The 22,998-nt window shown below is 42.7% G+C and overlaps 1 protein-coding gene across 1 annotated transcript in view; it reads right to left on the reverse strand.

Annotated features, from left to right (window-relative positions):
• jus (EB domain-containing julius seizure protein) overlaps positions 1 to 21,038 on the reverse strand; it is a 28,802-nt gene extending 7,764 nt beyond the window's left edge. The window contains exons 1-3 of the mRNA XM_089591388.1: positions 20,982 to 21,038; positions 19,987 to 20,283; positions 17,731 to 17,955 (exon numbers count right to left, since the gene is read on the reverse strand). Coding sequence (XP_089447514.1) covers positions 17,731 to 17,875 — 145 coding nt within the window. The 5' untranslated portion in view covers positions 17,876 to 17,955; positions 19,987 to 20,283; positions 20,982 to 21,038. The remainder of the gene's footprint in view (positions 1 to 17,730; positions 17,956 to 19,986; positions 20,284 to 20,981) is intronic.
• Between the last annotated feature and the right edge of the window lie 1,960 nt (positions 21,039 to 22,998).

Raw genomic sequence — 22,998 nt, forward strand, 5'->3', positions numbered from 1 at the left:
CATCAGCATGGTAATCTCAAGAAGGGCTTTTCGAGTTCCATCCTCCCTCCTCCTTTGCACTATGTAAATGTGTCACGCGTGCACGTGGAAATGAGTTTAATTAAATTTATCGGTTCCACGGCATGCTTTGCATTTCAACAAAATCCTCATTTGCAAAAAAAAAAAAAAAAAAAAAAAAAATCATTGAAATAAAATTTTGGACTCCACACATCTTCGTAGTCAGCATAGATTACACGACCGAGTCGGGAGTTATATTTCGGATACATTATAATATATAGGCGATGGTATAAATACGCTTTGTCACGTTGAGCAATGCGGTGCTTGCACGTCGTGCACTCCGAGTATAAGTTTCGGTTTTTATGTATAGGTAAATCCGTAACTGTGATGTCCGAGTACAACGATATTAAATTTCAATGAATACGATAATCAGCTTGGCAATCTAACGTTGGGATGTCATCGTTGTTATAGGAATCACAATTCGGTGTACCTATATGCCAACGATATATATATATGGATCGCGAGAACAAAGCCTCCCGAAGGATTACCGCAGGTAGTATCCGACGACACGGCAGCTACACTGCGATTGTCGGCAGATAGAGGACAACGCGATAGGAGCCAGATAACCGTGCCGAGCCAGCTCTCGAGATTCATCCGTACGCCTGTGTGCAGCGCGTTGTGATTATTATCGCCGAGTGAATCTAATCGAGGCTTTGGATCGAAATTCATGTGAAAAAGCTTGTGTGGAACTTTGCATACATCCACCTTAATTCCTACACACGTACGCTCGTGTTGTCCTTTCCCTCGTATTTGCGCGCAAGTTCCCTGATGTACTGCAGTGCCGCAACGGTGCACAACAGAGCCAAGCGAGGGTGTACATTGGGGTGGATCGCTGTACAATGGGACTATGTTGTCTCGGGATTTTCGGGCCGCCGTGTCTACTGTACTATACGTATTGTAATGTCCAAGGAGATCCTCTTAGTTGCTGCACAGCTCATGTGCTTGTATGGAAATGTACAATTGCTGCGGTGCGTCCGTCACTTCGACACGAGGTAGGCCTTTGTCACATTGACTCGCGCGTGTGTCCGTTATTTGCGTACGCTCGCGTATAACTCTCAGTGCAAATTAATTTGAATTTAAACAATGGTTAACTTTTGGAACAATATCAAATGGACGGAAAAACGGGACGGAGCGACAATGGCACGATCGAGGCAAAAAAGACGATTTCGGAGCTGCAATCCTTGCGATTGATTGAAAACGTCCATAATTCATTTCTCGCGTCCCAGTGGTGAAAAGCACGAGATGAGTCCGCGGCGTCCCTTGAATAACAAATTTCGCAAAACCGGCTTATTTCCGATGGAAATCCCCTTCGGACGAGATGTCATTGTTTATTTTGTAGAGGTGTGCAACGCGCTTTTCTCGTCATCGATTATCTTCGATTCACGATTCAATGCGCCTGTTACGCGTGTTCCGCATATTTTAATGATCATTGATAAGCGTTGAAAAATGCGATTCCTATGGAAAAACGAGCTCGTGGGCCAAAACGTGTAATGGCCTTTTGCCTGGAGCGTAATTAATCAGGAATGCTAGAAACACGTGCTCGAAATGAATTTCAAACCACGAGGTTTACTCCTATCGAGAAATTATCACGTCAGAGCTGCAAATTAGGTATTCATTGGGGGCAATTGTTCGAGAATCAACTTACGTGCGCGTTGGTATTAATGCATGCGTGATTTACATACGAGCCGATGAGTCAATAGCAACTCAACAACTTAATTTATTTATGTGCGATTGTGCATCAGTTACACGTACGTGCCTTTGAGAAATGTGAAATGCGATCGGTGATATGGAAACGCCCATTAGTATAAATTTATATCTGTACATCGTAATTTACTCAGTGAATAAATTATATTTTTTCCACTATTAAATAATTATTAAATATAATTGTACGCAACACTTTTCATCAGGGAAATTCCATCAAAACAGGCTGTTTTGTAGAGCACAGCTCAAGCGAAGCTTCCGGTGATGGACTTTTTGCGATCCAATACTTATTTGAATTGGAAAATGTTTTCGCTCGCAAAAGTCAATGAATAGCAAATGCACACTAATGGCCTTTCGCCAAAAATGATACACTGGCCGCTCTCACGGAACTACTTTGAAATTCAATGTATTTCAAGAGATAGGATCGCTCGTGTATGACATTTAGTTTTTTTTTTTTTTTTTTTTTTTTTAATTTATTTTATTTAAATAAAAAGAAAAAAAACTTGTGCTCATATATTTGAATTTCATTGTGAGTCGCAAGTTGAAAAAACGCGCGCAGTTGTGCAGGTACACACACTACAAGTACCGATATCATTCGTATTTTGTCTGAAAAGGGAAAAACCTTTCCGAAACACACATTTTTAATATTTATTTTACTTATACTGCTGCGACCTGATTTTCCAACGCTTTAAAAAATTCAAAAACTCTAAAGAAAAATTACGCACATTCGAGTGCACGAGCCTATACGTGTAATATTATTTGCAGCTTAAAGCATTCCCACGTCAAAAGGATTTAATATTCGAGGATAAAAATTCTCATACTATCCCTGGGAAATTTTATGAAAAGGCTTTAAAACAAACCGAACAAAAACAAAAATTCGCTCTTAACAGTGTCACGCGTGTCATTTTTTTACCCACTCAATATTTATTGACAATTACTGAAAAGAGACGAAGTCAACAATTTCCACAACTCTCGTGACCCCTCTATACACGTCGATTCCTCTCACCTATAACTACCCACAGCTTCCCAAGTGAAACAAAAAATTTGGAAGAAATAAACCCACTTGGCTCCAAAAGCGTTATTTATCACGCCAATCGTAAGGGATATTCCCTCCGCGCATACTTGCAGCTTGGCGCCTCCCCGAAATTCCAATAGCGTCCCTCCCTTCGGTATTTTCGTTGAACGAATGACATGCCCTTCGGGCGTATGCGTAAAACGAGACTCTTACGTCGTAGCCGTCATCGATAGCCAACATACTCGTGGTGGTGTTGAGTTAACGAGGCAAGTTTCCCAAGGTGTGTAAGGCGTGTATATGTACACGTGGATCTCCGATAAGAGCCCGCGGTATAAGCCAAGAGACAGATGACACGACAAGATTCTCGCGCTGATTGTACACACGAGGCGTTTACTTCGGGTTTAATAAAATATTTCTCTTCCAAAGGAGCCGGAAAGGACGAACGATTTGTCAAACGATAAAAGTGAACCTGAACAGTTTAAATAACGCATAATCAGTGGGATGATTTTCCGTATACTTTTTCGCGCATTCAATTAAACGTGTAGCCTTACAACAGCGTTGAGCTTGTCAGTTGGGCCGTTTGGCTGCATGGGTACGATAATCCTTAGTTTCCGTCACTCCCCGACTATCACGACGTGTGCAAGCGCGTCACGTGTCAACGATATAGTGCACGGGCCTTCAAAAGTTGCGAAGAGTTTTGCCCGCGAGCTCGATTGTTCGTATATACGTACATTGGATCACAAACCACCTGGAAGGGGGGACCATTGTGGCTAATCTGTGTATTGCAGCACATGCAGAGCCCATCAGTCGAGGTCTCGTTGTCGGGTTGTCCCCCCCCCCTCCCCCAAGCCGCTCTTTTGTTCCTCTTTTCATGGCACTGGTGGCTGTCGGAAACTCGGAGGGGGAGAAGTCGAAGCTCGCGCGCACGCGAAGTGGTTTGATAATCAAGAGTCCGGGATTCGGATTACTTTTTGGAACCGGATATACATACATATATATAGGGTTACGGGCGCCCGTACGAGTTGAAATTCCGGCACCAGCCGCGCGTGCATGCTCCGACTTTTATTTTAATGAGCTTCGAATGAGCGGTGTACTGTTTGGCTGTGGCAAATTTTTGGGGTGTGATTGACGGTGGCTGGTGCTTCGGCGCGAATACTATACTCACAGGTGATGGAACTTCAACTCCACTCGTCATTTGTTTTATTCGATTGAGCATTAAAATTGTTCTACACTCTTGGTTTGCCAAGTTAATGGAGAAGAAAAAAAGAGTGTCTGTGAATATTGTTATCAGTATGCTTTAACTAAATAAAAAATATCATGATCATCGGTTTAAGTGGAAAGAGTCAGGATTTGGTCAGACAGACCTATACTGGAGTCTGGAGAAAAGTGGCTTGCTATTTATTACTCTCAACATAACATATTTAATACTCAATGGATGAGAAAAAAATGACTGCTGTATTTAGTACTTGTTATTTGAATAAAAACTATCAATTCAGTGGAAAGAGTCAGGATTTGGTCAGACGCACGATGATGAAGGCATAAAAATGTGCTGTAAAGAAAATGCGAATTGTGTCTCGTAAAAATAAGTTTTCATGACTCAAAATTGAACTTAAGCAATGAATTTATTCGAAGAGACGGAAAAATATAAAAAAATTCTCCTATACATTTCCTTATACGCACACCTAACCAATTAAAATGAGTAAACAAAATACCTCAAAGACCACCCCACTATAAAACACAGGTTTGTGTTTATCTTGAACGATTAAGCGTTCCCACGGAGTACTAAATCGTAAATTGTTGAGCAAAAGAGAGCAGTAAAAAAGAAAAAAAAGAATCAGCCGCCTCGCACATGATCAAAGGGTAGGGCACAATACACTCTACGCGTACACCTAATTGCGGCCTCTGTATAAACGAAAAAATGTTTCTACCCATTTTGCCTCTCTCTCTCATCCGTTCTTTCTCGTACCCTCTGCACACCTACATCCCCCAAAGCATATAAGCTAAAGCTCCGCCACGCGAGGGGCAGTAGCAGGCAGAGTACTATAGGCAGGTAGGTTTAGCGTATACACCCAGTCCACCTCCCGCGACGCTGCTGTGCTGTGCTCTCGGGTCAATCTACGCGTTGGGAAAGTAGGTCAACCTACTATGTCTGTCTCTCTCTCTCTTTTCCTCTTTCGCACTCTAGGGCTGACCTGCGCTCGAACGATGGCAACCTGCCAATGCTCTCACCTGCTCGCGTCCCACGAGCTGTGCCACTGCAGCGCCCGGTAAGCTTTACAGCTCGTGTTTTTTTGCCTACGAGCCGGATAACGGAGGAGTATACTTATACCTAGGGGTCTTTAAACGTCTCGGAAAGTTGGACGTGGTTACGTGGTTTTATATGCGGACGTACCTATGAACGAGGGGCCGAGTTTTTTTTTTTTTTTTTTGGCTTTATTTGTCTTGCGCTTGGGTTCACCTGAGATCGGGTTGCACAAATAACAACGCGTTCGGATGTGTACGTGTCTTGGGTGCATATTTTACGAGTCGCACGTGCCTATAGCGTTTGACTTTCTTCTGGCAATTTTTAATTTATATTCTTTTTTTTTCCAGTTTTTTACGGATTGGTCGTACGTCTAGTGAACTTTTTGACCAAGGTATTAACGTAACGTAGGTTTAATTGGGTTTGATAACATGCATTTAGAAGTACAGTGATACAAATGCGTATGTCATAAATACGGTAATAAATTTAAATACTAAGTTCACTGCCTCCACCCCTAATAAAAATAATATGTTTTTTAGATAAATGTCTTACAATAACAAGCACTGCGAAATGGAGTTTTTTTTTCCTGTTTATGGTGCTTTTTTTAAGGGGATTGATCATACACAATTTATACAGTTAATTTTTATGCTGATGGTAGATAATTATTTTTTGTTTTTAACGAGGTGACAATTACTATTTCAAAAACTATAGTCATAAATATCTACTTAGATACTATAAAAAGGGTATTTGGAAAATAAACTTCTTCCCATTGATAGAGCTTGTATTGCATGTCTTCCAATGTACCTCAAATCGATTTATTGGTTAAAAATATGAGGAAAAGCTGTTGAAAAATAAAACATGAGGTAACAGTTCCACTTTAAAGAGATTGAAGGTTTATATAAAAAGCGAGCGAGTAGTATAAAAACTAAAAGTAATCGAAACAAATGATTATGTAGCTACAACTACTATAGGAAGTTAATAAAGACGTCAGTCATATACCTGAAAACTTGCAATAATGTATACCAAGCTCCCTTAAAGTTTTTATTACTCTCTGCATGCCAGAGTTTTTTTTAACTACAGTCGGTTAACTTTGAATACTACATATCTATGATTGCGTTCTTGTTTTATTTTACATTCATCCCCTTTAGCAAAAATTCATACGTATATATTCGATAAAGCCATAAACGAGAAAATTGTTTTATCAACGACTGTATCGTTCTCGCGTTCGTAACTAAATTATTTTAAAAAATGTATGTGATGTAAAATTGACAAGTGCAAGCCTTCAAAAAAGCATTCTCACGTGTACGAGTTTGTACAGGCAAAAAAAAAAAAAAAAAAAAAAATAAAAATCATCCAAAGTCATAAAACAGAGCAGAAGGCCTGGGTCACTGAAACGACGGTGAACAAAAAAACGAAACTCTAGTCGTCGTCGAATCACCGCATCATCAATTACTCACGGCTGGCCCATTTTTTTTTTATCGCACTTTTCTCCTTCAGCCCCCGACTCCCCGGACGGGGCTATGAAAAAGACAGAGCGCATCCTCCGCTCAAACTCTCGAAGATTGAAAATCAATCCTCGGCGTCATACAGCCCGTCCGCATACAAAGCACCTCCACCCGTGCACGAATGATCGATCCACCGCTAAGCATCCACACACACGCACATTTACAACTTTTATCCGCGACGGTGGAACCGATTACCCGAGTTTCGCGTCCGAAGGAGCCGGTGGACCACCGCTTCTTCTCCCCCACGCATCGTCCTTTCTTTGTTCCCGTCTCCAATTCTCTTTGACCTTAGGAAACTGTACGAGGCCACTGCGGCGATCATTACACGACGCGCAAGCGAACCGGATATATACCTACGTGTGTGTGTGTTTCGACGCAGTATGACTTCCGAAACCGAACAAGCCCACAACAACAACAACAACAACAAGTCGCAGCCGTCGTCGATGATCGCGTGCTGCGCGCACCACTCGCTCGTAAAACATCGTAAAATAATACAATACGCGGGGCGCACGCGACGGTAATCGGCAAATTGTCGTCTAATCGCGCGAAAAGGAAGAAAGGAAAAAAAAACCTCAGCCCTGAAAACTCCCTTCACGTGTACATATATATGTATTTCAATTCGCGTAATTGCGGAGGAAAATCGTTAGGAGGGGGGCCCACGGCAATTAGTTTGTCGGTCGATGTGGCGCGTGTGAGCGTCTTACGTGTGTAAGACAAAAAAAAAAAAAAAAAGTTTCTTCTTTTCCGCTCAATGTCACGGTGGGTGGTTGAAAATGATCCGCGCGTACCGCAAAGTGTACTGAAAAAAGTATCGAGAGTGCCAGAAATGAAATTTTCAAGTCCGTCCAACGTCGAAAGTGCAGCGAGCTATGCACAGTAGTTAGGCTCGGTATACGGTCGGATGGCGAGGAAATCTCAATTTCAAATCGCTGACACACTTTTATCTGCAAAAATGTGTGGGTGTATGTATGTATTTTTTTTTTTTTTTTTTTTCTCCTACACCCGGAATTTCGCACAATGCGCCCCTTTTTCGCATTTAAATTTCAAATCCACAGCGCAACAAAACACAATGGCATCAGTACAAAAATCGACTTTGGTTCTTTTATGGGCACAATAGTCGCACACGTGCGTACTGTAAATCGTAAAAGCTTTACGCAGCCGAAGCGGTAGATGGAGATTCGAAATCTCGACGCGACGACGGGTAAAATGAACAATCACACGACAGTTTGCAAAGTGCAAAGGTGTGCTCTAACCGCGTGCTCTGCTGTGGCCATTTAAAAAATTCTTTTGTAATCTTCCATTAGTTCCCATTAATTTGAAAAGCCTGTCGCGCGTTCAATGATAAATCACTCGGAAAGACATTGAAATTCACCCATAATTTTAATAATACCAGATGTACCGGTGGCGCGAAAAATGTTTTTTTCTTTTTTTCATCCATTATTTTTTTTCTAGTGGCATCAAAAGAAAAGTTTCCGTCAAAGGAAATTCCAACACAAGACATGACTAATGCACGCTTGGCTGTCCATACCATTAATCAATCGCGACAGTCTCGACGCGTTGAATTTGTCACGTGGCAGCATATCGGAGGGGAAAAATAAAAATGTATAAGGACCAATTAGCGCAACTCGAGCTCGAAATACCACTTGTCCCGAGCGTATCTCTATCTCAGTTGTACGAATGGAGCGACGCGAAAATTTCCACTATCCACGCCGGAGCGCGGTGCATCCGATCGATAGAGCGTAGATGCGCCGCGAATCGAATTCAACGATATTTTAATGAATGCAGCAGTGTGGCAGCAGTATAGCCGTATCTCACTACATACCTTGACGATATTATCATTCGACCCGATGGAAATCGTCGTTCTGCGGAAAAATGATTCAAAAAAAGGTATACGCGCAGCTTAACGAGCGCTAATGAGATACACGAGAATATAGCACCGACTGCCATGTAGCACGGGATATTTCTTGCTTTCGTAGAGCTAAGAATAGCAACGCGTTACTGCAGGGACGGGTGAAAGCGCAGCGAGTGTATACCATTTAGCGAGAATTAACGAGGGACGCGGGTCGAGCTTATTAGCGGATTACTTGCTGCGTCACGGTTGGACAAATGGTGGTAGCAGCAAAGTTCTTTTTCTCGTGAATCTCGAGCTGGATATGTTTCAATGTACATATAGAATGTTTCGGAGAAAACTATGAAAACAAAAAAAAAACATAAAAATACAGCAATAGGTATATACTTTGTGCATGGGTGAAAAAGTATGTACACCGTAAAAACGGCCAAATGAGCGTCTGGAATCTATATACACAAGCTTATAATATCTGTAAAGAGTCTTATCGATCAAAAAAAGGTGGGAGGGGGGGGGGGGCACCGACGACAACGTCGTTTACGATTTCGAGATTAAAAGTAACGGCATTGCGAGTACTCGGTTGAGGTTTAATTTCGCGAGTCGTGGGGTAAAAAAAGGGGGGTTCTATCTTTCAATGTCAGTCGCGCGTGCCGCGTCCGAATGCAAATTGGCTGTTTGTATTTAAAAATTCCGGTCCTGACGACTTTAACGACTTTGTTGAGCGTCCTCTGGGACGAAAAGCCTTGTCGTGACTCACTGGCCGAGATAAAGGTATAAAGACGATCGCGGGGATGACGACAATACGCTACTATAAGTATACAGCATTTAAATCGTTACGTTCGTCAGACGGTGAATGGATGATTATTTTTTTTTTTCTTTTTTTGTCCCAAGTGAGCAATTGATATTGATTAAACAACAAAGAAAAAACGGGGGGAGAAGCGAAAGTGCGGCCTTGGTGTAAATCTCCCGGAGTTTCGGGCTGACAATTTTCGGACTCGCGCTACTGCGCCAGCCGGCCAACTCACTGTTACACGTAGTGTATGTATAGATACATGCCTATGCTGTAGGCATTGTTTGCTCGCATCGAGCTGTTTATACGGGATTGTTGGCTGAATCTAGCCGCTGACGTGTGTAACTACTTTTGTAGTTTCCCGTTACACGTGTACTCGCGTCCTACTCTGCGGTTGAATTCCCCTTCCTCGTTCTTTTAAACGCTTTGTTTTCAACTGCATCCAGTCCGTCGGATCGGATGTTGTGGGCGTCGTTCAATGGTACCCGGGAAATATTTCAACGGCAATCAGGACAATCGCTGTTACAAAAATTAAAATGAGTTTTTGTGGTTTTCGAAAACGGCTACCCCAAACAATCTCAAATTTGTCTAATGTTCGTTTGGTTTTTTTTTTTTTTTTTTTTTTTTTTTTTTTTTTTTTTTTTTTTAGAAAAACTACTTACATTTATCGTGACGAATAACGAAAATGCCTCATATTTTCAACTCTTTTTGGATGAATAAAAGTGGAATGATCAGTTTAAGTGAAAAAGGTTAGGATTTGGTCAGACGGACGATGATACGGGCCAAAAAACTTGCTGTGTAATTGTTTGACTTTTATGCAAGTTATATTTGGTCAATAGGAAAGATCGAGATTACAAAAACCTAACATATTTCACAGTTGAATAAAAAATGAATAAATAACCTCAAGGAGAACAGGTCAGGATTTGGTCAGACGCACGACGATATTCATTTTTGTTGATTGAGTTTGAAACAAAGAATAACGTACTGCTTATACATCTCGATCCAATTCAATGGATCGGGCGTTCGTTCACTGGAGAATGTGTTTCGCAGCAATTAAGACAATCACTGTGATAAGAGTTGAAATAAATTCTGGTGATTCTAAATACGGCTAACCGCAGTAATCTTAAATCTGTCCAATGTATATTTCGTTTTTTTTTTTCCGTAAAGGAGGAACAGCAAGATTAGGTGAATTTACCTTGACGATAAATTTAATCCCCCTTTTTTATGGAAACAGCGGGGCCGTTTAACCCACAGTTATCCGTATGAAAAAATGGAAGACGATCGAGATTTCCCGATTTATTGTACACGCGAAACTGGAAAGGAATATGATTAAAGCTAAACGTTCAAAATGTCTCGAGGGGCCGAAATATGGCAATTTCGTTGTAACCTTTCGTGCTGGGCTCGATTATTGTTCCAAAGAAAAATTTCTCTGGTGTCACTGATCAAAAAAGTGGTCCTACAGTCGTATCATCGGGAAGCTGATCATCTCTGGCCACTGTTCCGGTCGAAAGGGCACTTCCAACTGCTCCAGTCCGAGATCCGCCGACCCCCCCCCCCCCGCGGAAATAGAGAAAAGGGGGGCGCGGGAAAGCAGCGCAGTCCTAATCCCTCCTGAGTCAGCTTTGAACAATCACGGGAGCAGCCAGAATTTCTCGAGCTGCGCTTTCTTGCTTGTTAGCTAGTTCCTTCCCTCCTTTTTCACCCACTTCTTTTCGGTTCGGGCATATCCGTGAACCACGTGCTTTGTGACTTGTTCCTCCTCTTTCACTTGCAAATTTCGATGAATCCGAAAGCAAAAATGATCGATCAACGAACCCCCAAAGACTTTCAAATGAAACGGTTAACCGCTGTACCAATACACCTTGAAAGCTCCCGATCATGTACATATTGTATCTCCTGGTGGACACTCGCGCAAGAAACTGCCGTTGAAATTCATGCGGGCGCATCTATTATTCAGAGCGCACGGGGGTTTTCTCGGGGTTCCGCTCGATTATTTATCTTGCTCGAGGGGAGGAGGTTCGGTAAATAGACGATGATACGACGACCGGCCAACACGAGGAATTATTTAATCGATCGGCGACGATTAGTTACACCGAGGAACGAACGAGTGGGGGTTATTTTCCCATAGTATGTGTACATCCCTTTGAAAGATTGCAGGATCACTCACGGAAGAAACGTCACTTCCGTATGCGTGCAACGCTACGAGCCAAAGACGGAAAATGTATGCCGATAAGCGAAGCGAAAGAAGTGTGAGTTTCTTTTTCTCGGAAACGAGAAGAAAAAAGCCAGAAGTTGGTGCTACCTGTGCTCTCGTATGAATGTTTTATGCATGTTGCATAGTGAAACCGGCCGAGCTTTTTTTAATAAAACCAAAATATTGCGACATCAGAAAATTATTGCAGAATGATCAAGTCCCTCCCGATGTATTACACGTATTATTTCAGTCAGTGAAGGACGATACGATGCAATTGTTTATCTATGATTAATACAAAAAGAAAAGGATCATTTGAAATGCTGAACGGGGTTTTACAACAATGCAGTTTCGAGCAACAGAAGCAGAACATTACCACGCAAGTGAATGGGCAAACGCATTCAATTCGATCTAAATTAACAACTTTCACGCAAATAATTAGATAAGTCGGATTTTTTTTTTTTTTTTTTTACATTATTATCTACAATAAAATTTTTGATTTTTTTCACACAACTTTGGTCGTTGAGAAAAACTTGGGTACTTTATTTCACGCGATATGCACTGCTCACGAGGCTGAAAAGCTCTTCGCGCATTTAAAGCAGCCTATAAACTCGAGAACATACGCAAGGACGCGCGAACGCGTGATATAATGAAACTTGACGGCCTGGAATGATATTTTTTACCGGCTAGTGTATACACTCTGTTGGGAATATTTTTATACGGCCCCCTCGTGTGGATATCACGATTGACGATCGGTGGATTGAAACAACAATAAAAAAAAAGTTTGTCGTCAGATTTTTAGTTGTAAATCGATCGCGTAGTGCCTTTGTTTCCAACCCTTTAATTTGCGACGGGGTGTTAAGTTGCACGAGAGTCAAACAATGTATGATAATAACAGTCTCAATTGCGTGTTTTCTATATCTCGGATGACGATCTTAAAACTTTTGTCATTGTCACCGCGTGAAGCTTTTATCGCGTTTCCCTCGACTCGTTGAGAGAAAGAGATAAACTCAGCAGTTTCCCTTACACCTAAACATGTTTTTTTTTTTTTTACCAAGCACACTGTCAAGTTTTTTGTAACAACAAATTTTATTTCGATATTTCGAAATTATTTCGATTGATTGTAATAAAAAATCAACGACTACAAGAAAATCAATACAACAAGAAATAATGTAACTAATATTTTTATCAAACTCAAAAATAAACTTGTGCGCAAACACGTTGCATAACTATGTATACATAAGTACTGTGTAGGGAAAGTCTAATGTAAAGATAGTTCGTCACAAGCGTGTGCAAGTCGTGTATTTTTCGATTAAATCTCGGGGGGGGGGGGAGAGAGAGAGAGAGTAAGAATAAAGCGTCGAGCTGGGGCTTTATCAAGCTTCCCTGGGAATCTCTATCGCCCCCTCCCCCTTTTTTCCTCTGAACTTGCTTATTTTATTTATCGCGGGATATGCGCGCCGGCTGCTACGCGGGCAGCTTCCGTCTTTCGACCGGTGGAATTTTCTTTGTTTTTTTCTTCCTCGGCCAAGAATTTACTTCGAGAGAACTTTTTTTTCTTATCTCTTTTTTTTTTTTACGAGCGAGCGGAGCTGCATGTGTTCGAAGGACGCGCGCCAGGGAGGACGAAAATTTAATATCGAGAGGTCGGCTTCTTGAACGAATTTTCCCTTGGGAAATTTTTTTTTTCTTGCAATGGTAAATTTTCGATCTCCGTCTTTTATTTTATTTTATTTTTATTTTTATTTATTTATTTTTTTTTTTTTTTTTTTTCTTGAAAAGACATTTTTTCGACATTCCGAGTATTGTGTACCTGATGATGGACAACACAGAGTCGAGTTGTTGGACTCGGGTAAATATTAAATCTGGACTTTTAATAACCGAAATTAGCTGGGAAACAAAGTGAAGCCAGAGTTGTAATTTTCTGGGCTAAATACATTCATATTATAAGAACACTTATTCGCGAAAAATCTAAAAAATTGAAAACAAAAACAGTATTCGCGCACGAACGTTTTAAAATCAACAGCCAAAGTCCGAGCGTGTTTTTCTTCTATGGCACCGCAAAAATATTCGCGAGCTGTTTTCATTAAACACTTGTAGCTTCGCATATTTGCCTGACGCCAAGAATATTATGAGGTTTCATGAGGTCATGGGTGGTACGCGGAAATGCAAACATCATGGTCTACGCGTATTTACTCAAATAATCGATATTACAAGTACCTTTGGAAAAATATTCGGTCAAGTATATTATAGCTGACACGAAAAGGCAACGATAGAAGCAAACAGAGTAGTCGCATATTTCAGTACGAAGAAATACCAAAAACCTCGAATTAACGTTTTACGAGAAACTTATTGCTGTAACAGAATGTACTTGTGAAGTTTGGCACCGTAAGTAAATGCACGCACACGTTTTATTTTCGATCAAAGAAACAATAGAGAATGACGTCTGAGCACGAGTTCACACTTGAGAAACGCAAGCTTTTAGTTGAGAGCAAAAGTTGTACTTGTCGCAGCTTTTTCATACAATTATCGCACACTTATTTCCAAAGAAAGTCAAACCCCAATAAATCGAAGCAATGATCAGTTGGAAAAATAAAAGCAATAGTGGCTCAACGTTTTACACGATGAAGTAAAATAAAACTTGATTTTACTCTGACACGTGGTACAAATTTGCAGAGCCGGGCTTTCCTGATTTCGAAAAAGTTGTGAAAACACTCCGCCAACCACCTGCGCGTCGATACAACATTTAGAAAAAAATCAAGAGCGCCGTCACAATAGAGTAGTTGTAGTTATTGTTGGCTTTCGAGTCGCAATAGAGCGAAAACCCTTTGCGACCCTATCTACCAAACACACGCAGGCACACATAGACCGTAGGCCCCACCTCTTTCTCTTTCGCGCTTCATCACCGCCAAGAGAGAGAAAGACCTCAAGAGGCACTCGGCGCGCCCGTTCGATTAGCCATTGCAAGTACCCTCGAACGAATCCAGAGCGAGTTTATTCTTCCCTTTCCTTTTTTCTCTTCCCGGATTTTTCTCTAATTCTCTCGAGAGGGATCCACGGAGCGGCCAAACCAACCCCGCGTCCTTTCTGTCGTGCGTCACAGAGCATCACTCGTTTTGCGGTAAACGCTCCCCGTTGCGTGCACCCGGTTTCACTTATCCATACATATTGCTAATGGTGTCGCATGTAAAAAACGAGGTATTTCAGCTCCTTGGCTCATTTGCGTGATTGTAATTTGGGGCTTTGCTACCCTCTTTCTCCCTCACGGCGAATACCATCTCGTTATCGCGCTTCTAGACAAGTGTAGAGGTAGATATTTAAACAAAATGTTATTAATCGCTGCAGTTGATGAAGTTTCAGAAACCAACGGGTATGCCTCTACAAATGACTTCAAGCTGCACCTGCTGCGGATGGCTTGCCTATATACTGTGCCAAATTAAGGCAAGCCGCCCTTCTACCCTATAGTACGTGCGTGTGCACGTGTATCGTTAAAATTTTCCACTTAAAGTGTTGACTCGATTCTGCAGTACCGTAGCACGGAGCGTTCCTTTGGGCACCTCGACTCAGACGCAAAAAGGTATAACATACGTACGAACTCGTTGTTGAGCGAGAGTTGAGCAAAGCTCACGCACGACTTTACGAGTGGGTGGCAGGTGCGGCGAGTAATTGGGTTGAGGAAAATTTTTAATTTTGAAAATTCGTGGAAATCATTACTTGTATATTAATGTGTATTACGCGTTTTTCAAGGTTTACACAATTTATTTATTTATTTATTTATTTTTTTTTGGTTGTACGCTACGCCGCTCAGCCACGTCACCCCGAGGGTGTGCCCTAATTGCAGTAGTGCAAGCGTCTGATTAGCGCCTACATACAGGCTCTTGAAAAAAAAGAGGAACAAAAATAAAAATGACAACTCGTCCGGTAACAAAGTACCTACGTTTGCGTTTCTTTTTTTTTTTTTTTTTACTCTCTGCCTCTTCCTTGTCTCTAAGTTTCAAGGACCGTTACCATGCACAGACGACGCGACGAAATTGCCTAATGAAGTTTTGCCCGAGGACGGTTTTCCTTTTTTCCCCAACTTGCGTGCTTTTTCGTGGATTGTCAGTTTCGCGATGTAGAAAAAAAAAAAAAAAAAAAAAAAAAAAAAAAAGTTGTTGGAAATCGCGAGCAACGAGAGAAGTACCTCATTGGGCGGGACTCGAGCAATACTTCAAATCGACACGCATTCAAGGAGGGCATTAAAAAAAAAAAGACAAAAACGAAATCAGGTTAATTGAAATTCATCGCTTGACGGACGAAAAGAAAATGTATTTTTTTTTACTCAAGCGCAGGTACTTGATCCACACACGCTGTGTACGCGTACACATAGGCTGGTCATAAAATATTGACGATCAAATATTGCAACAACAACTAGGTATACTAGAGCGATGACTAATTCATGCAACCCACGTGTATTTGCGTGTCTCTATGAAGCGGACTACACCTTATTGCTAATAGAGTCCAATCTCCTGGCACTCGTGTACATCAATGTTACCAGAGATATGTATATATACGTGTGTTAACGCGTCCCACGTTTAACGTAGTTCCTTTAATTTTTGTACACGCTAGCAATACCGTTAATTTACAGCGAGAGGTTTTCAAACGTCATTTTCAAGTGCCGGCGGGGTGGAGCAAAGCTATAGATTAATAGCAGGTACAACGGCACAGCGCTCCGAGACTTTTCTGGAAATAACGGCGCGCACCAAAGCTGCGTAAGAATTTCTCGGGAGCACCTAATGTTGAGAAACGCGATGTAAGACGATTGTACACTTTTATTGAGGGCCGCGTGGCTGAAATCTCAATTTCACGAATGACGATCGTTTGTGCGATTAAAATATCCAAACATTTTAATTTGGAAAAACTCTTTAGCTGTCCTCGGTGAAGCGGAGGTCCTGGGTATAGATGAACCGAGTCTCCGAAGGATCTCCAGATGAGCCAAAGAGGCGCTTCAAACTTCCCGACCGAGTGCCGAGATAGTTCGCCCTCGACTCCGGCAAGTGGTCTTTGGGTGAAACTTGGGGGCACCCCTCGACACGTTGGTCGGCAAACTCGCATCGCGTATAGCGTCAGAGACGTCACGGAGACGATGATGACGAATCGACTACGCTTGCATGGCTCTTTTGGCACGCACCGCACGCCTCCTCCGCCGAGGCGAGAAAGTTTGCCAAAATTCTTGGAGCGAGTTTCCGGGCGTGCTTGCATATTTGAAGAGCTTTTTTTTTAGAAGCAGTGAGCGTGGGCGCGCGTCGCAGCTGGGGTTGAAAGGCGATTCACGTGACGAGGGTATCAGCTATGTATGCTCTCTCGTAGCTCGGGCGGGCTTTTTTTAGAAGCTCTCGTTTTTTTTCGCGTTTGTGACGCGTTGCTGTTTGAAAAGCAAAGGATCGCTCGGAGTTTTTGTGAATGACGACGGCTGTGTGCGCGCACGTGTGCCGTGCATTGGCGGGAGTGCAAAGCGAGAGGGATTGGATTTTACTTTGGAAAAAAAATACGATCAAGGCAGTTTTTTTATTGATTTACTTATTTTTTTTTTTTTTTTTTTTGATGCATGATCGTTGCTGCATTTTAAAACGCGATTGGTGAAAATGTGTTGTTTTTTTTCCTTTTTAGTTGGGTATTAACTTTTAGGAAAAGGTGCCGCGTGTTCTTTGATACTCGTGGACTTGCATCGATGTCGTTAATTAAAATCAAAGGTTGATAGAATTTATTGAGACGTTTTTCAAAAACACGTGTCCCTTCGTTGAATCAAAATCGCCATCATTTCAAAGAAAAATCAATCGTGCGAGTTTTGAGAAAAAGGCACAGCGAGCACGGCACGCCCGAGCAAAGAGTTTTTTTTTCAATATTTATGCACTCTGCCTGATTGCTCTTTCATAGAAAACACCAAGCTACAATTTTTTGCTCGTAAAGAGTAGAGAAGGATAAAAAAAGAAGAAAAAAAAAGTACTTCTCACACAATTTTTTAAGGACAACTGCGTGCAACGTCGAATTCTTTACGTTTCCCGTCGTACGCCACAAACTCGATTTTTCTTTTCTACTGTGCAATTTTATTATTATTTCACGCAACATCAGCTTGATCAGTGGGACCATTTTCACGTTCCATGGTACTTCTAAATAAAAACGAATAACAGTAAGAATAAACGTGAATAATGAAAAACCTCGGCTCGTTCAAAGATTCAGTAGAACAAGTCGGCGTTTGGTCAGACGCGCCCATCTGTAGCCCAAAGAGCACCATACCTCCGACAAGCGTCTTCCACCCACATGGGCCATCCATCTCGCTCGGAAATACATTCATGTATATACACACAAGGGGGGGGGTAAAAAAATGATGAAAAAAAGCTCACCGTGCGGAGTGGTGAGGTCAGGCGAGGGCGGATCCGGTGCCCCGAGCCCAAGGGCCGGCAGCATCAGGGCCACAACAGCCGCGAAGAGAAGTCGCGCGGACCGGCTCCTCCTCGTCCCGGCCGAGGCCTGCGAGTCCCCTCTCATCTCGGCCTCGTCGTCGCCTCCTCCACCCCTTCTTTCTCGCCGACGTCGTCTTGGTCTTCGGGTCAGTAGCCCCGCTGGATCTTCGAAGGACACACGCGACACATCAGAGGATCGCCCGTGGAGAAGTCGCGCAGGGATTTCTTTTTCTTTTTTCCTACGCGCGATAACAACGCAGAACACGCGCGCAAAGACTCGCGATAAACACCCGGCTCTGTCTCGAGTGCTACAGGGTGTACCATCCACGAATTTTCGAGCTGTTGTTACCGCGAACGGCTCTGTTTCTCCGTTTTTATGCATATTATATGAAGAGTACGAGCCGCGATAATAGCTCTCCCTGAATACCTAATAGTCGTCGCGGTGATATTTCAAGGCAGCTCTCGAGGGGAGAGACGCACAGGGCTGGTGGCTCATCTCGAAACTCGTTCCCTTTTTGCGCTGGCGGTACACACGTACCCTTCGTATCTAGGATTTTTTTTTTTTTTTTTTCCCAACGCCCGAGGGGAGTTGTTCGGTGAAACGCGGCTAAACGATGTGCAAACATCGAGATGAATAGGACACACGAGCGCACTCGGCCGAAAAAGGAAGTAGAACCAGCAATGGGTCCATGAGTTTATATTACGTATGACGTACGGCTTGGAGAGGTCGAATAATTTTTTTTTTTTTTTTTTTTCCTGTCACAAAGAGCGTTTTTGGTGCACAAAATGGTAAAGGCAGGCAAGCGCCAGTAGCATGCACGACGACGCGGTCAATTATAATTTTCGTGCATGTGTGCATTATACCCCGAGTATATTATTAGAAGCAACTCGAACGGCGCTGGAATTAACCTACTTGCCTTAAGAAAAAAAAAAAAAAAAAAAAAAGAAAAAAAAATACGGCACGTATCGAAAGCATCAAACTTTCTTCCTGCGCCGCGATTTCTGGGCTCTCCTCAATTTTAATTTTGTCGCAGTGAGCTACTATTTTTTTTTTTTTTTTTTTCGTCCTCCCCACCTGTCTTCGGCGCAACTCGTGAATACAAAAGCTGCGTTAAATAAATCGTTAAAGAAAATTCTTACTCTTATCGAGTTGAATCGGCCCAAAATCAACGAAAAAATAACCGCGTTTGAAAAATTTTCCATCTCAGGCGCTACACCCGCGTCACCTTCTTACTTTTGGTGAATAATTCACGGCCCGAGAACTGCCGCGCTCTCTTATAGTACGGCGAAAGAAAGGTACCCAATGGCCGGTTATACACGTGACTGTAATTGCGACGGCGGTAATAATTAATAGCCACGATGACCCATCGATTGTTGTTTTTTTGTCATTAGGATTTGTACGGTACGTTGCACTCTCCGACTATCCATCGGAAAATGAACAAAGAAAAAAAAAAAAAAAAAAAAAAAAATCCATTCGCGCTCGTTGGGTAAAAGTAACCCAGAATCAAAGCAATAAAACATTTTTATTAAATTCACACTCGTTTTTTTTTTCATTTTACTTTATTCTATTATTGTTGAAAATTCACAAAGGCGTGTGCGACACTCACTTGCACGCTCTACTTTTACACCACCCCTGGCAGGTATAATATATTAACGTTCGGCGTTAAAGAAAAGAAAAGAAAAAAAGAGACTTTTCCATATCATCGGTATAAATTTTTCAACCCAAGACGAGGGGTGGTTCAATCAACGCCAGCGAATGAGTTACCGCGAAAAGTAATATTGTACATAGGATCAATTAACAAGTCATCGAGAGAGTTTGGTCAATGTTTGAGGGGAAGAGAAAAAAAAAAAAAAAACCAGAGTCCATTGGCACTGGCGCAAAGAACTACCACACTGCGGGCGCGGAAAACAATCGGACGTGCACACGTTGCCGTGTATAAGCAAGTACATACACGAAAGTGCGCGAACTCGGTATTATCGTGTATACATGTATATATGCACGTGTCCGCAGTATCGGGTGCGTGCACACACGCGACAATTACCGGCGATCGCGAAAAAGTTTCTCCCGACTCGCGTGGAAGCAAAAAAAAAAAAAAAAAAAAAAAGAGAGAGAGAAAAAGAAGCCCCTGCGGAGGGAAAGAAAAAAAGAAGACGGAGGATGTAGGTGTATATATGTATGTGTATAATCGCTATTACCAAGCCAGAAGCCGGTTCGTCTCCTCGGCACGGAATATCACATCCTCTTCCCTTTCAACCAACACCCATGCACACATTGTGTCCGTGTGGCGTGTCATATACAACAATGGATTCCGTATTTCTTTCCTGCGCCGATATGTGTGTATACGTATATGTACAACCCTCACGGCGATTGGGCTGCTGCTCCTGATCGATCAGGCTTCGGTCTGCGCTGCATTATTACACCATCCGAGGGAGTCAGGCAGGCAGTCGTACGTAGGCAAAGCCACCCCCCGCTGCCGACTCTCCGACTGTGACCTGTACGCGTGTGCCTGTATATACATACATATATATATATATATTCTCATACCGATGTACAAACACAGGGTGGCACTGGCTGGCACGCGAGATATTGCACGAGCGCGCACAACCGCGAGGAAATTTTATATTACACGAGTTTGAGGTGATGGTGAAGGAGGGAGAGAGAAAAAAAGAAAAATTTAGCTTCGCGATCTCCCCCCTCCTTTTTTGGGGCCCTCTTCGTCTGGACGAGAGAATTAACGCGAATTAGAGTAGTTCCGTTCTATCGGTCGGTGGAATAATTGCTCGATTTAGGGAGTTGGGCGGCTCGCGATCAAACGAAACTCCGTACATCGACCGTTACTTTCTTCCATCCCTCCGTCTTTTAGGGGCTTTTTTTTTCTCAATGTTGCATCAGAACACTGGCGAGCTGATGACTCAACATCGTCAAAAATAAAGCCTCTACGGAGACAAAGAACTCGGAAGCGCGTAACCACCGACCGTACAGCCACAGTAGCGCATTTAGAGGGTGCAAGTCGTACGAATCGGCCGCTCAGCTGTTCATGTATACGTGCACGCCAAAGAGGTGGAGGCTCCGAAGAGCCTCTATATTAGAAAATTCCGGCCGGCGTAGTACACATTTTTTGCTCTCTCCCTTTTATATTCCTCAAGCGACGCTCATCGTATACAGGAGCGAGAACCCCTTTTCCCTTCACTTGCACTCGCGATATCTATGCGTCGGCAAGAAAAAAGAAAAAAGTGTAAAACACCAGGGCATAAAAAAAAACAAAAAAAAAAAAAAACGGAATTGGTTGCGCGCGCAGGGCGTACGTTATAGTCGCGTGAAGCAACGAAACGGCCCGCCGGCGGCCCGCAGGGTAGAAGCAGCAGCAGCACACTACCGGGGCAGTCCTGGTGGGTCGAGGCTCGCTCCCTCGGTTGGCGACGCGCCGCCGGCAGACCCGAAGCTACCTTCGACGTCGCGACGCCACAACTACACGTCCTCTTCCTGCCGTTTCTAGGGCGCCGGCGCTTCAAAGCCCCCCCCCCCCACCCCCAACGACGTATGTATATACATGTTCCGCTGGTCGTGATGTTGGCACCCTCTTTCTTTCTTTCTGGTGGTGTGGGTCGGCGGTGCATCGCGTGCCCTGATGCGACGTTTGTTATAATATATTATACTCCCATACTTTTTCTCTCGGCCTTTTTAGGCGCGGGTACCTACTGGCACAGAGTCGCAGTCCAATTCAAATTGTTTTTCATTTATGCTCTTTTTTTTCTTCCTTTTTTTAATTGGAAATACACGATACAAGTTATGGTTTATTAGCCATTTCGTTTTTGGACGATCACAAGCGTCATTTAATCCATCAAGGAGAAAATAATAAGTAAATGCATCTCGCGTGCAGTTGCCTTTTCGTTTGCTTCGACCTCTGTACTGAAAATCTTTGTTTTTTTTTCCCTCCCCTAAAACCGACACACTGCACGTACGGTGTATAGGGGGGGAAAAAAAAACAACGAACCAAAGCAAGCACCGAGTGGTGAGATCTAACACAGCCGCCTTTTGTGCCACCTTCTTCGTCTTCTCTTGTTCGGGGCTTCGTGAATACAAGTATATCTGCTACGTGCAGTGTCGCTCCAAAGAGAGAGAGAGAGAGAGAGACGACGCTTCCGTCCCAAAGGCCCCGCAAAGAACGCCGGGAGAGTCAATGGAACTTGAAAAGCTCGTGTCGAGGGTGCCCGGCATTTATGTTCGGCCCGACTTTCTGCACCGCGTGTTTTTTCCTCCTCCTTCTCCTTTTTTCGACCAAAAACTCTTACACATCGGATCGAAACAAAAGGCGCCGTGCTCGCTCGCTGATGTACTCGTATCAATCCACAACAGAGCTAACTGTTTCGTTAAAGTTTACTCCAAAGTGACATTTTCGTGCTGCATCTGGATAATGAGTTTCAGAGACAAGATTCATACGATTTTCATCGAAATGATAATAACAACTTGTGACTCTACGGGATGTTAAGCGCAAGTCGTTCTTTTTTTTTTTTTCTGATAAAATTGTGCAAATATACATCGATAAATGTTGTTACATTAGTGATGACCAAAAAAAAAAAAAAGGCCGTGACGATAAAACCTCTCGGTCGCGCGTCGTTAAATGATTCATGCAAATAAAGAAACACGTGTACATCATATAATATGATATCTAGACGCGCGAGTGTATAACACACATTGCTCGTCAGTCAATAAGTATAAAGCAAGGAATGGGATTGTAGGTTTAACGTTTCTGCGTACAATCGCTCGCTCGATCGTGGATTTATGGAGATTTTTCAGCGAGTATGTGTACACACAATATAGGTGAGTATCGCTGCTGAGCCAAGGTGTACCGAAGTTACAGGCGTACAGGTGAAAGGCAAAGAGAAGAAGAAGAAAAAGAAGAAACAACGATTTGAAGCGTGTGCGTATGTATATAGGTACACATATTATATGTGTGGCCTCTCTTGGGAAATCACTTTGATGAATCCGTACGGAAGAATTTTCGTAATCGAGAATTGTTACTCGCGCGTCCTTGCACGATAGGCATACACGTAACATCAATCTAATCACCAGCCAGTGCATATGGGTATACACACACACGCTCGCTCGCTCATCGAAATGATCGCGTGAAAAGGTAATGTGGATAGATACTTATTTAATACATGTATATATGCGTACGAGTGATGTATGATTGCCATTCGTTCATT

The sequence above is a fragment of the Copidosoma floridanum genome, unplaced genomic scaffold (genome assembly GCF_036245765.1).
Source record: "Copidosoma floridanum isolate Cflo_tuat_1 unplaced genomic scaffold, Cflo_Japanese_pri ptg000013l, whole genome shotgun sequence".
Taxonomy (NCBI): domain Eukaryota; kingdom Metazoa; phylum Arthropoda; class Insecta; order Hymenoptera; family Encyrtidae; genus Copidosoma; species Copidosoma floridanum.